The sequence below is a fragment of the Rousettus aegyptiacus genome, unplaced genomic scaffold (genome assembly GCF_014176215.1).
Source record: "Rousettus aegyptiacus isolate mRouAeg1 unplaced genomic scaffold, mRouAeg1.p scaffold_m13_p_16, whole genome shotgun sequence".
Classification (NCBI taxonomy): domain Eukaryota; kingdom Metazoa; phylum Chordata; class Mammalia; order Chiroptera; family Pteropodidae; genus Rousettus; species Rousettus aegyptiacus.
Window position 1 is genome coordinate 15,804,111 of NW_023416291.1, and position 12,917 is coordinate 15,817,027.

The 12,917-nt window shown below is 42.0% G+C and overlaps 1 protein-coding gene across 6 annotated transcripts in view; it reads right to left on the reverse strand.

Annotated features, from left to right (window-relative positions):
- The window catches only part of NR3C2 (nuclear receptor subfamily 3 group C member 2), a 746,291-nt gene that overhangs the window by 15,551 nt on the left and 717,823 nt on the right, over positions 1-12,917 (reverse strand). For all 6 annotated transcript variants that reach the window (XM_036234281.1, XM_036234280.1, XM_016158875.2 and 3 more), the window contains one exon: positions 9,361-9,518. In XM_036234281.1, the coding sequence (XP_036090174.1) occupies positions 9,361-9,518 (158 nt within the window). The remainder of the gene's footprint in view (positions 1-9,360; positions 9,519-12,917) is intronic.

Here is a 12,917-nt window from a genome sequence, read left to right on the forward strand (position 1 = left end):
GAATATAAAAAACTGGAAAAGTTTGGTAGTTCCTCAAAAATATTAAAGAATTATCACATGACCCATCAACTCTTACACCAAAAGAATTGAAAAGAGGATCTTGAAGATCTATATGCAGCATTATTCACAATAGCCAAGAAGTGGAAGCAACCAACGCATCTATCAACAGATAAATGGATAAACAAAATGTAGTATCAGTGTACAATAGGACCTTAAGATGGAAGGAAATTGTGATACGACATGGGTGAATCTGGAAGATAATATGCTTAGTAAAATAAGGCCTCAAAAGCCAAATACTGTGTAAGTTCACAGATAGGAGGTACCTGGGGTAGTCGAATCCATAGAGAGTAAGACGGTCACTGCTACAGCTACCGGGCAGGGAGCTGCTTGATGGGTATAGGGTTTATTTTACAGATGAAGAGTTTAGGAGATTATCTGCATAACAATTTGAAAACACTCATGAATCATACAGTCAAAAATGGTTAATGAGGTCAATTTTATGTTTGTGCATTTGCCATAATTTAAAGTTTTTTTTCTCATTTCTCTCAAATCTACTGTAAACTGCATCTTAGAATATTGCCTGGCTACAGACCAGCAGTTGGTTAGCACTATCTTAAATAGTGTAAGCATTAGCCACTGAAAGTATTACACACTTTAAATCAATTTTTTTCCAAAGAGATAAGGGAATAACCCAGATTTTACATTAAGGCAGCCACAGAAAACCACGACCTACTGAACAAGATAAAGTTCTGGGGCTGCAGAAGGAAATTAACTGTCATTATAGTTAAGGTGTAATATGAAAGTGGTGGGCGAGAAAGGACGCAGGATGACCATCACTGACAAAGTCACGACTTGCAACGCACGGCCGGCCCTGAGGAGGCAGGGCTGCCTTTGGTGCCGAACTTGTATGTATACGATCTCTCTTCATTGCCACTCATAGCTACAGCTGTATATAGTACACACGTGTATTGAGTATACAGCGTACATATATATGTCTATAGTACATAACAAAGCTTTCGCTAATTCAAAATTATACATGGGTCAAAGTACGTAATAAAGATAATTTGGGGCTATTTACAAAGAATTTGCTAAACTGATTTTTTAGCTGTACTTAAAACATGTAAACAAAAAAAAATTGCATGTTTCCTCAACTACATTCAAAGTGTTTATTTATACACATGTCACATAACAGAAAGACTCATACTTTTCTATTAAAGCATTTTTGCTAAGAAGCTTTACCAGACAACACCTTGATTTTTTTTAAGTTGATGTTTGTCTTGTTTGCTTTCTGGCTTCTGAGAGTTACTGGACACCTGGTGAGAGTTACCACAAGTTAAATCTCTCAGCTGCTACTCCCAGTCACCTCCTCATCGCTATGGCTACTGAAAGTTTTCAGACTGTTTGCTGACTGACCTTCCACAGCTTTTGCCCCCCTGAGCCCTCATTTGCACAGTGGGGGACATACACTTTTCTGGCTTGTCCCCTGCGTCGCTCTTTTTGCCAACTCATCGTACCTCAGCAGCAGCTCCTTCCCATTTTTGGTCCCATGGATGTTTTTCAGTTCTAGGCCCTTTGCTAGCCACAGTGAGGCCTGGGCAGTTCCATCTGCCCCAGGCCTTAGTGAGCACCGTGCGCTGCCACCTTCTGAGTCTGCATCAGCACTTTGCCTTCCTCCTCTTCACCTCCACAGAGCCCACTGCTCTGTGACATCGTGACGTTCCCCTCACCCCGGTACCCTAAGAGCACCTCAACTCCAATGCATCCAAAACACACTGAGCATCGCCTCTCACGAGGCTCCTGCCCTCCCCTCTCCTTGTGCTGGGGCTGCCTTGTCAGCTACCTGTGTCCAAATCCTGGGTCATGCCCACGTCCTCCTCTCAACCTCCACATCCTGGCATCACCAGGAGCCACCCATTCAGCCACCCCTGCTCTAACTCAGCCCCCACCTCTCACCCGTGGAGACTGTTCTAAAGCATAACTGAGATAGGAATGGCTCGTTCCACAGAATATACAACTACTGGGCACTGAAAGTATTTTTCTCTTACAGTGTCCTGGTTATTCAGATCCTCCCCCAACAGGTTTAGGAAAACAGTAATTCAGCTGTTCTGCTGCCTCGCACACCGTGAATCAGCTGAAATCCAGGGGATCCCAGGGAGACTCGATCATGTGAGAGCAAAGAAGGAGCGACAGGTGAGCACATCCTTCTTATCTGCGAGGAGTTGGCCACTTCCAGCTACCAGCACGTAAGACTCAGTGATCCCTGAACCACCTGGACCTTTCCACACCACACCCAAAGTCATCAATTCTGTTTACTCATGATATTGAAATAACAGAACATTCTGACCTATTTTTTCCATTTCTCCCCATTTTTGGTTTTAAATATCTTTGACGCTTTTTCCTAATGATACCAACAAAAACATTTTAAATGGAAATAAGCACTTATTGGCACAATGCACCAAGAGCAATGCATTCTGTACTATTCTATACCCTTGAACTGAGAAATCCGTAAGGCAAATGCTGGTCCCTCTGTACTACAGGAATGCAGAAACGGACACTGAAAACCATTAATGACTCTTCCATTGGTCTCACCAACCAGACAAAAAGTAAAACCTGATTTCTCAATTACTCATTTAATTCGGAATCTTTACCCATGAAGATTTCTTTTTCAGGAGGAGTGGGCCCTCACGTGGCTTGTGTCCTCCTCAACCCCTGTGCCCTGGGGAGATAGGCCCTGCTCACTTGCTGACTCTGGAATGAACAACCCTGCCTCTTTTTAGAATCTTCTTAGTTGCCGTCTTGTTAAAGAAGAAGGCAGTATAACACTGCTAACAATTATATTGAACAGCTGTTTAACTCAGAATGTGGCTTTGAATCTGGATCTTACACACACATGGGCATGTGGAACCGGCGGCACTGGGCACCTCATTATAGATACAGAATTAAATAGTCTCATTTCACTGTGACCTGAGCGATGAGGGGAGGGACACCTCTACACGCTGGCGCAGCACGGCCAGCCTTACCGTTAGCAGGGTCTGAAAACACCCAGGACGAGGGTTTTCCTTTTCATTCACCGACATCAGTCCTTCCTGATGGTCACCTCGCAGCGACCTGCCATCATCTTCACCACCAAGCACCTAAGTCCGTTCAGCGAATTAGAAAGTGGCTCAAGCCCGCCCCCGCGTTTTTAACAGTACCTTCAGTCGCCCCCCCCCCCCCCCCCAATAAATCCTCGCAGGGGGCACAGAAGGCCGACGCTGGTGAGCACGGCCTGGAGAACCGTGGACGCGCTGCGCACCGAGTCTGCGTGCTTCCGGCACCAGTGTGGCGGGCTGTGCTGCCCGGGTCCCTGCTTGATCCCGCCCACGTCGGACTGTCGTCTCCTGGAAGGCACGTGCTATGTACGCACTTAAACGTGAATTAAAACTGCCTGCTGGATGCTCTTCAGTGGTACAGATGTATTTGGGGCAAACTCAACCATAGCCCGGGAAAAGGGGAAGCGGAGGGGCGAGCAGTGGTTCAGTGACTGTCGTGTGGCAGATACCACAGCTCCCGTGTTATTTCATTCGCTTCTCACTGCTCCCTGTAAGAAGGCGTCATTCCCATTTTACAGCCGAAGAAACTGAGGTCTGGGAAATTTAAAGCGCTCGAGTTTACCGACACGGTGGCGCAGCGCCCCGGGCTCCGCTCCTGCTCCCTCCGGGGCCACATTTCTGTGGCAGGCCCCTATTTTGGCCTCAGAACGTTTCTTAAAGACAAACTGACTGGAGAGACATAACACAATTAAATGTGGAAACTGAGGACGGCCCGAATGGCGGGGCGAGCCAAACCTGTGGCTGGCACTCTTCCGTCTGTGGTGAGAGAGGCTTAAAAGAGGTTTGCGTCTATCTCGAAACCACCTATAGGGCAGTCACGAAGGAAATCACCACCACCACAGCCCGGATGGAACAGCACCCACTAATCAAATGAGCATCTCAAAATAATTAAATAGTTTCAGCTACTTGCAGCAATATCTCTTTTGTGGGTGACTGTGTTCCTGAAACATAACGCCCTCTTCACGTAAAGAAGGAAGAGCCCCCGGCGTGCACGTGCGGCAGTCACTGTGTCGCCAGGTGCTCCGCGCTCGCTCCGCCCACCCCCGCTCCCCAGCCCCGGCGGAAGGAAACCTTGGCTCTGAGAGCCAGAGCCAGGCTAAAGACAGCCCCCTTCAGCTGCCACAGAGAGCGGTTATTCAGCAAAACGACCTCACGGTGTTTCCTTTGGTCATGCAAAAAACAGCGCCTAGTGCTGAGTGACACGCCGGCGCCTTCCCTGGCAACGGGTAGTAAATGCCCGGGTTTAATGAGCATAGGCAGAGAGAAAAGTCTCCACGCCGAAGCATGCTCAGCTTATGTTGAGGGAAGCCTCACATTTTGTTTTGGGAACTGCTAAACATGCGTGGCATTTTAATACAGCTCCAGGTCCCCTGCCTTCCAGATGTAACCTGCGCCTCACAAAAACACCACATTCCAGAAGATACTAGGGAGGTTCCAAATGACTCCGGAGGGCTGGGGAGCTGCGCAGCTGTTTTTAATGTTCCCTAGCGCTAGTTTTCTGGTCTCCGAAGACGCGCCGGCCTATGGCCTGAAGCTGCTATCAGCCTGGAGCTCTCTTTCATCACCAGAGGGGAGTCAGGAACACTGGATGTTGAGTCAGGAGGGTTCCAGCGGCCACTGGCTACCGACAGACCTGAGAAATTACTCTCCCGGCCTCTGTCTCTTCTTTGATGATGTAAAGATCCTTCGCCACCCCCCTGGAAGCCGTCCATGACCCAGCCCAGCACAGCTGGCTCCTGCACTGTCTCAAAAGGGCTTTCCATCAACTCAGAATAAATGCCAGTGAGCTCTCAACTGCTGCGAGCTCAGAGCCCTCAGACAACTTCCGAACGCTGCCCTGTGCAGAGCTGTCCCGTGTCCCAAGCAGGCTGAAAGCTCCTGGAAGCCAGGCTTTGGGTCTCTTCCCTCAGTGCACTGCCTGGCACCTTTAGACACTAAAGTATTTGTTGAATGAGATGAACACCTTCCTCTAACAAACACGTAGGATTCCTAAGGACAGGCATTCTGTTCGTACTTGCACCTTTGGTCCTAGAACATGACAGGGGCTCATCGACATATGAATCAATGAGCGTACATGTGCTCTCAAAGGTCCCACTGCCCACGTGACCGATTTCAGCACCCGACTACCTTCTGCCTCTCTAGAATCTAAGCTATTTGAGGGTTGGGCTAGGGTCATACATTCATTTTTGTATCCTTTGTGGTTTTATCCATTTGATAGACGTGAGGCACCTTTTTGCTAGTGCCTATACTGAACAAAAGTTGACTACAAGGTCATACAAATAGTATGACCTTGAAACTATTTAATAGAAAAAGTAATTTTTGCCTTTAAGAAACATTATCAATATCATCATTCAACATATACTGTTCTATACACTGATCGTAAGTCTTTGACTTCAGTAAATGAATAGAAGTTTCCAATAAATTAATTAGAAATGTGCTTCTTATATCCACAAGAAATTAATGCCACTCCTAGCAAGTGACTAGCTAAAAAGTGACTATTAATTACCAACTCTCTCTAGAAGAATAAAGAATCTCTATGCTTTACATATAAAATACAAACATTTGAAATGCTAAAATACATCTATTTCTAGGAGTCTGACCACAGCTGCTTTCTTTGAAACTTTTTTTGGGGAAAGACTGATGATGTTCAGAGGGCTTATGATTCCTTTAAGATGCTGACCAGTTCAAATATTTAACTGCCACCCTCTTTCAGAGAATGTTCCTTTCACTCACCTTGGCACTGCTCTGCCAACACATGTGTGCACCATGTCGAGAAATGCACATGTCCTGCGAGCTGTGTACGTGTCTTGAAAGGGAGTTGTGCATGCGTGTCTTAAGATCTATAAACGTGAGTCCTGAGGGGAGGCATGAGACGCACGCTTTTTAAACAGAACATTGATTTACATTCATAGGGTTCTTATTTGTGTGACCCTTAGGAACTAATGCTCATTTTCCACAAGGTGATCAGAACTAGGCTCTGCATACAGAGCCAGTCATTGTGTAGCTCTTTGTTCCCTGGACGAAAATTCCACAACTGTTGATTCATTAATTTACTCTGATGAAAACGCTGTAGGCAGTCTCAAGTCTGAGTAAGCGCGAATGTTAGAAAGGTCTCTCTAGACTTACAATGCATTTTTCGATGTTCTGTCTAGAACAGAAATATAAATAGAGCTTTCAAGATGCTTCTGTTAGGCTACTTCTAAGAGCAAACATTTTTTACAATTCAAAATAAAGGTTTCAGAATTAAAGTGATGCCAGTGATTTCAAAGAGAATGTTCTTCCAAAGACAGCTGAGTAGGATGAACTGGCTTTCTTTATCCTTCCACCAGAAACAACCAAAAACGCTCAGGAAAAAAAAAATACATGAAAAAATAGTTTTTAAGACACTGCATATCAATGAAGGGCAGTCACCTCTAGAAAATATAGGAGAAAATATAGGAGAAAAGCTTTGTGACATTGGCTTAGACAAGGATTTCATAGATATACCAAAAGCATGACTCAGAAGAAAAAATAATTGATTGGACTTCTCTAAAATGGAAAACTCCTGCTTTTCAAAAGATATTGTTCATGGAATAAAAATGTAAACCACAGACTGGGAGAAAAATACTTGCAAATCATATTCTTATAATGAAAGTGTATCTAGAATATATAAAGAACTCTAAAAATTCAACAATCTAATTACAAATAAGCAATCTAATTTTTTTAAAAAATGAGCAAAAGAGCTGAACAGAGACTATACCAAAGAAGACATAAAGATGATAAATAAGCCTATAAAAAGGGAAATGCAAATTAAAAACCACAGTGAGACACCATTGCACAGCTATTACAATGGCTAAAACTAGGAAGACTAGCCATAGCAAGTGGTAGCAAGGATGCAGGGCATGTGAACTCACACACACCTGTCAAGGGAATGCACAATTATACAACCACTTTGGAGAAGAGTCTGGCTCATAGAAAATGAAAACACCTATTGTGCTCCAGGCATTCCACTACTAGCTATTCACCCAAGAAAAAGAGCCATGTCTATTTCAGGACTTGTACATAAGTGTTCAGTGCAGCTTTATTTGTAATAGTTCCCGATCTGGAAACAACCCACATGCCCATCAATAGGTGACCAGACTACCGAAAAGTGGACTATCCACACCACGGATGCTACTTGGCAATGAGTAGCAATGAACTACAGATATCTGCGATAGAACAGATGCATCTCAAAGTAATTATGCTAAGGGAAGGAAGCGAGGCAGGAGAGACTGCATACTACATGATTTGACATATACGAAACTCTAGAATACATGAACTAATAGGTTACATAACTCTAGAATACATAAACTCCAGAACATATACATGAATCTATGTTGCCAGAAAGCAACTGAGTAGCAGTAGGTAGGAGGAAAAGTTAATTAAAAAGGGGCACAGGGAAGATGTTGGGGTCATGATGATAAGTTTGTTGTCTTGGTTGTGATGACAGTTTCATGGGTGTATACATGTGTCGAACTTCTCAAATGGTACACTTTATATATGCTCGGTTTATTTTGTATCAATTATACCTCGATTAAAAAAAAAAAAAAAACCTAAAAAGATATTGGTTGCCCTGGGGATTTTACAGAAAATCAGCAATTATGATAGAGCTATCTGGCAGCTGTTCACTGAGTTTCTACCTTGTGCCTGACACTGACAAGACAAGCGGACAGAGGGTGGCCTGACACCAAACAACTGGGTGCCCCCGGGGGCTTCCACTGCGCCACTCTGCTCACGGCACAGAAGTTCCGGAAGGCTGTCGGGAAACAAGTTTTAACTTCCGCTGTCAGTCTCACGCAAATTACTTCAACATGCATGATCTATTATCATGTGTTGTGATGACGATTACATCCTCATTGACACTGTGCTTGTGCCTGCTCATATAATCAACATATAGAGAATTCTTCAAGAAAGGACCAGAACATCTTACTCTTATCTCCACTAAGAAGAAATTTCAAGAAAACCAACCGAAGAAAGTAACCATGCCCCTTGCTCTCACGTGACAACTGTGCTCTGTGCTCTAGTCCCCTTTATTCCATCTCGTGAGTTGGCGAGCACATCATTTGCTGTGTTCTCCATAGTCTTATTTGTCATCATCTCTGACTTTTAATAGTTTCCATTAACCACACATTTTAGGCCACCAATAATGAGCAAAATTATCACTGAATTCACCTTATGGGATTTTAGCTCTTACCATACAAAAAGTTTAGAGAAAGTAAAGGTCAACCTGCTATGCGATCCATCTTCAGTGTAGAACACTGAAAAGTGACATTCTTTTATCCATTAGCCCACAGAGAGATAACGTTCCACTGGCATAAACAAATTTCTAGAGGATGATCCATTATTTCAATAGTAATACTATTATTGGTCATTAAGCCTGCAACATTTTACATAATAAAAGAAAAATATTTGAAGAAGAATTTTGTATACAAATCTATGGGTTAAGCTTGGGCAATAAACTTCCCAAAAGAAAGTATGAAAACCTCAAAAACATGGAAAAGAAAATCAGCGTGACTACCCATAACTTTTTTTTTTGAGCCAGAACTGGAGAAAATGCTTACAAAGTGAAACAAGAAGCATATTTTAAATGACAGAACAAAGTTATTCAAATCAATATTTTGCAGAAACTGCTAACAAACACCTCGACTACATTTATAATTGATTAAATTAAAAACAAGCTCGGGTTTACTTTCATTATTTACATTCAGACAAGAAAGGAGACTCCTATGAAGAACAGTGAATATAAGATTCCGAATTTGGCAAAGGCTGAGATGATCCAAGCTGGCCCTGAACCACTAATAATGTTTTTGAAAGATTGGGTTATTACATTAACAGTTGTAGAAGATGCCCGTGGACACTATTTATGCAACGTTAAAGCAAACATTTTTACTAACCAAATATTTCCTAAGTTGCAAGCAGAAATGTGAAACTTGATCTGACACCTGCAGCAAATCTAAGGGCCTCCCCTGGGCCAGAACACAGGAATTCTGTCATTAGGATGCACATTTCTTTTGTCCTGCCCAGAGAGGGAAAGAGCCACATCCTTTACTTTCAATGAAGGTGGTTTCAAGGTTTATCAGGAAAAAAAATTTCCTTCCAAATCAGCTCTCAACTCATGTTGCCTCCCACTAGATAACTTACCTCTGTCCTCAAAGACCTGAGAAATCTTTCTCAACTCTCCGGTTTCATTTGGTCAACAGTGTGTGGTTGTTGATCCTTCATTTAAGAGATATCAAGCAGCTCTACTTACATCGTGCATGGAGTCCAGAAGCTTCGTCAGTTGGTAGAACCTCTGCCAGCTCTGCCCAGAATTGTTGGGACACTTAGTTACCATCTTCCTCAGTTCTTTGATGTAACTTGTCCTCATTTCTTCGAAAGCAGCTTGGCTTTTGAGGCCATCCTTTGGAACTGTGTTTAAGGAATACAGACGTGTAAATTCCCAGGATGGAAAACAGCTTTAGCATTTCAGTGGTTAAAAGGCTATGCAGGTGTTAGACTTCTACTTTTAGACTGATACTGAATCTCAGTTGATTGCATTTATCAATAAATATGGCAGTTTAAATTCTTACATGCATATATATACAAAAGAATAACTGCTATTTATTGGGTGTATATTATTATGTACTTTGCATATGTTAGCTCATTAAGTTTTGACATCAATCTTATAACTATTATATTATTCTTATGTTACAGGTAAGGAAACTGAGGACCAGAGGTTTAAACACTTGCCCATGGACACAAAAAATAAATAGCAGAGAAGGGATATAAACTAGGTCTGTTTCCGAAGCCCACCTCTCAACCACAAATGCTTTATTGCCTTGTGGCCTGTCATCAAAGTGTTTTATAAATCCTAACTTGACATCACCTCAGAGGTAGGAAAATATACTTTGATTTTCCAAGACAACTGTAAGAGCCTCAGACAATCTAAGCTGGGGCTAGAATTAGAAAACGACTTCTTCATGTTCAAGTTCAAATATCAAAGACACTTGGGGAATCTGGCACTCTACCAAGGGGATAATGTGCATACAAAGAAGCACTTTCCAGCCCCTGCTCTGGGATTACATGACAACTGAGGTGCTGTCATGTGACCTCCCAGACAACCTGATGGTGGGTGTGTGCACTGGTGGGTGTGTGCAGTGAGGTAACACAACAGTGGCTCTGCATGCAAGGGAAAATCTAAAACTTTCGAAGAGAATAAACCATGTTCATTCTTATCTTTGATAAGGTAGACAATCAAGGATATTGTTTCCTTTTTATGTAGTGACTAGCTTTTATGTTTAAACAAAACAAAATCTCACTTGGTATTCGAGACTTGGAAGCATACAAACTGCTCCTGCGATCTGCTGAAAAGCTGAGACACGGGCGAGAGCACTTTACGGAGAGGGTCTGCGCATGCGCCCCGGAAGAAGGGGCGGGGCAGAGTGCGTGCTGAAGGCATTCCCTTTGAAAGTCTACTTATATGTTTGTTTTTTTCCACTACTACCAATAAATAGTCACTTTGAAAAATAAAATCCCTTAGAACTCTATTTTTAGAAGATGAAGACCTAATGAAAATTCATCTTGTGATATTAACATTCTGAGTTTGAAACTGCTCTTACTTTCGCTTCTTAATTACACAGCATATTTGTTAATTTATCATCGCTGCCATAAATAATAACTAACTTGGGTCATCAGCACTTTAGAATGGCTAAGGATGTTTCCAAATGTTATGTTCAACCCTGGAAGCCAGGAATACCACTGTTTGCAAATAAACCCCGTGGTTCTGTATAAAGATATGGATCATCCTGAAAATTAACTTCACATATTATGCTAATAATCTTCTCCTTGAACTTAATTGTTGAGGCTTTTGCTTTGTGGTTTGTCTAAGTCTTTTTTTTCGTGGGGAAAAAAAATAAATCCCTGCACAAATTCCTGAGGTGGCCACAGTATTAGTTGTGGTTTCAAATATCTGACATTCGCATTAAGAGTTAAAGGCCCTCTATTACATAACTTGAGTTTTTTTTTTTTCTTTAAACCTTATTTAAAACCTTTTAAAAGTATTTTAAAAAAAAGAACTAACGGATGGTGATAACTAGGATGTTAATAGCAAAGCTACAGATACATTTTTCACCAAAATTGTAATGTTAACCTAAAACTTTCCAAAGAAACTGAGAGTTAGGAAATTAATAGCCTACGTTGGCCACCCACAGGTTGGCATTTATTTTTTTTAAGTTATAATATTTCATGGAGTAAACCTTTTTTTTTTTTTCTTGAGATAGACATTTATGGGTATCATCCTATACATTAAAATTGTACCTAGAATTAGAATAAGTGAATATATTTCAGTACTATTTGGCACATCTACCAAGATTAAATAGACCTTCATACTTCTGATAGTTGCGTTATCAGAAATTCTCAAATTATAAACTTGTGTCAAATATTACTTATATATCACTCCTGTGACTGAAATATATTGTACCAATTTTCCAGCTAGATACTTGAGCAGTTGAAACAAACCCACAAATAAAGAGAACTTAAGCAAAACCTCAAATTTTGGAGGTCTGCCCAGATTTTCTGAATACTTATTAAATACAGCAGGGCTGCTGGAAATCATCCAAAATCTATGGGCTGGAGAAGAGCAAAGAGACAACTGGGTGGAAGTTCTTCTGCTTTCCTCAGCATAAGGAACACAAAACTCTCTCGATATCATTGCTAAAAACCTTTTCTGATACACTGAATGTCAGGTGTGCAATTTAACACTGTAAGAAGAAACATGTTCTTGCATTCTACCACGGATTTGCAAAATAAGCTTACCAAAGCCTGCAGTTCCTATGATTCATAAAATTCTTATGTTCTCCTATCCTTTTATTTTGCTTTTCCAACATCTACAAAAATCAGAATTGAAAATACTGAGCTACTTGGGAACTAATAAATTCAGGTAGCTTCAAAATTATATCAGAATTGATTATAGGGTGGCTGATTAAATGCATATAGAAGGGTAAGACAAAAGTTAAGACTGAGTAAACAAAATTAATAAAGAATTAGCATCACATGCATTTTCGGAAAAAAAAATAGTTCATTTAAATTCTATCATCCTTCTTATATATAATGTCTGCAATATATATGTATATATGTATGTGTGTGTGTTACACACATTTTATGTTTTTCTAACCAATGATGGTTAATGACGTAGCTTGGAAAGGGGAATAAGATCAGTCACTGAATTGAGAGATTCCATTTCCAAAGTTGTATTCCGGAAAGGAAAAATGAGGAACTGAGGAGTGTGAACACCCTGAGGAAGAGTGGAGCAGAGACAGAGACCCGCAGACGAGGGCCACAAACGGCGCTAGAGCGGATTCGCTGAGTACCAACAGTGAGGAATGGTGGGGCCTGTGGCAAACGAGAGGACAGACCCTGCCCTGGGCAATCAAATTCCATGAAACGAAAACAAGATAAAAAGCCAAAAGCAACCTTAAAAAGCCCGTGCTGGCCAAACAAAACACAGCTGTGAGGAGCCGGCCCCTCCTCCCCGCCAGGACTGCCGGCTGGCGCCCCCTGCTGGAGCAGAGCTGGGCCTGCTCAGCAGTCGGCCCCCCCTCCCCGCTGCCTGCCTGGGGGAGCAGGCCACACTGAATGGGAAGTCCAAAGCCCTGGGTTTGAGTCCTAACTCATGGGGCATAATGAACAAATAACACCTGTACGTCTTGGTCTTGTCAACTTCAGAATAGGGTAGCAATCTCATAGAGTTGTTTTAAGCATTAAATTAGATAACATGTGGAAAACACTTAAAAACTGTGAGGTGCTAAATGTGTGAAGCAGAATCTGATC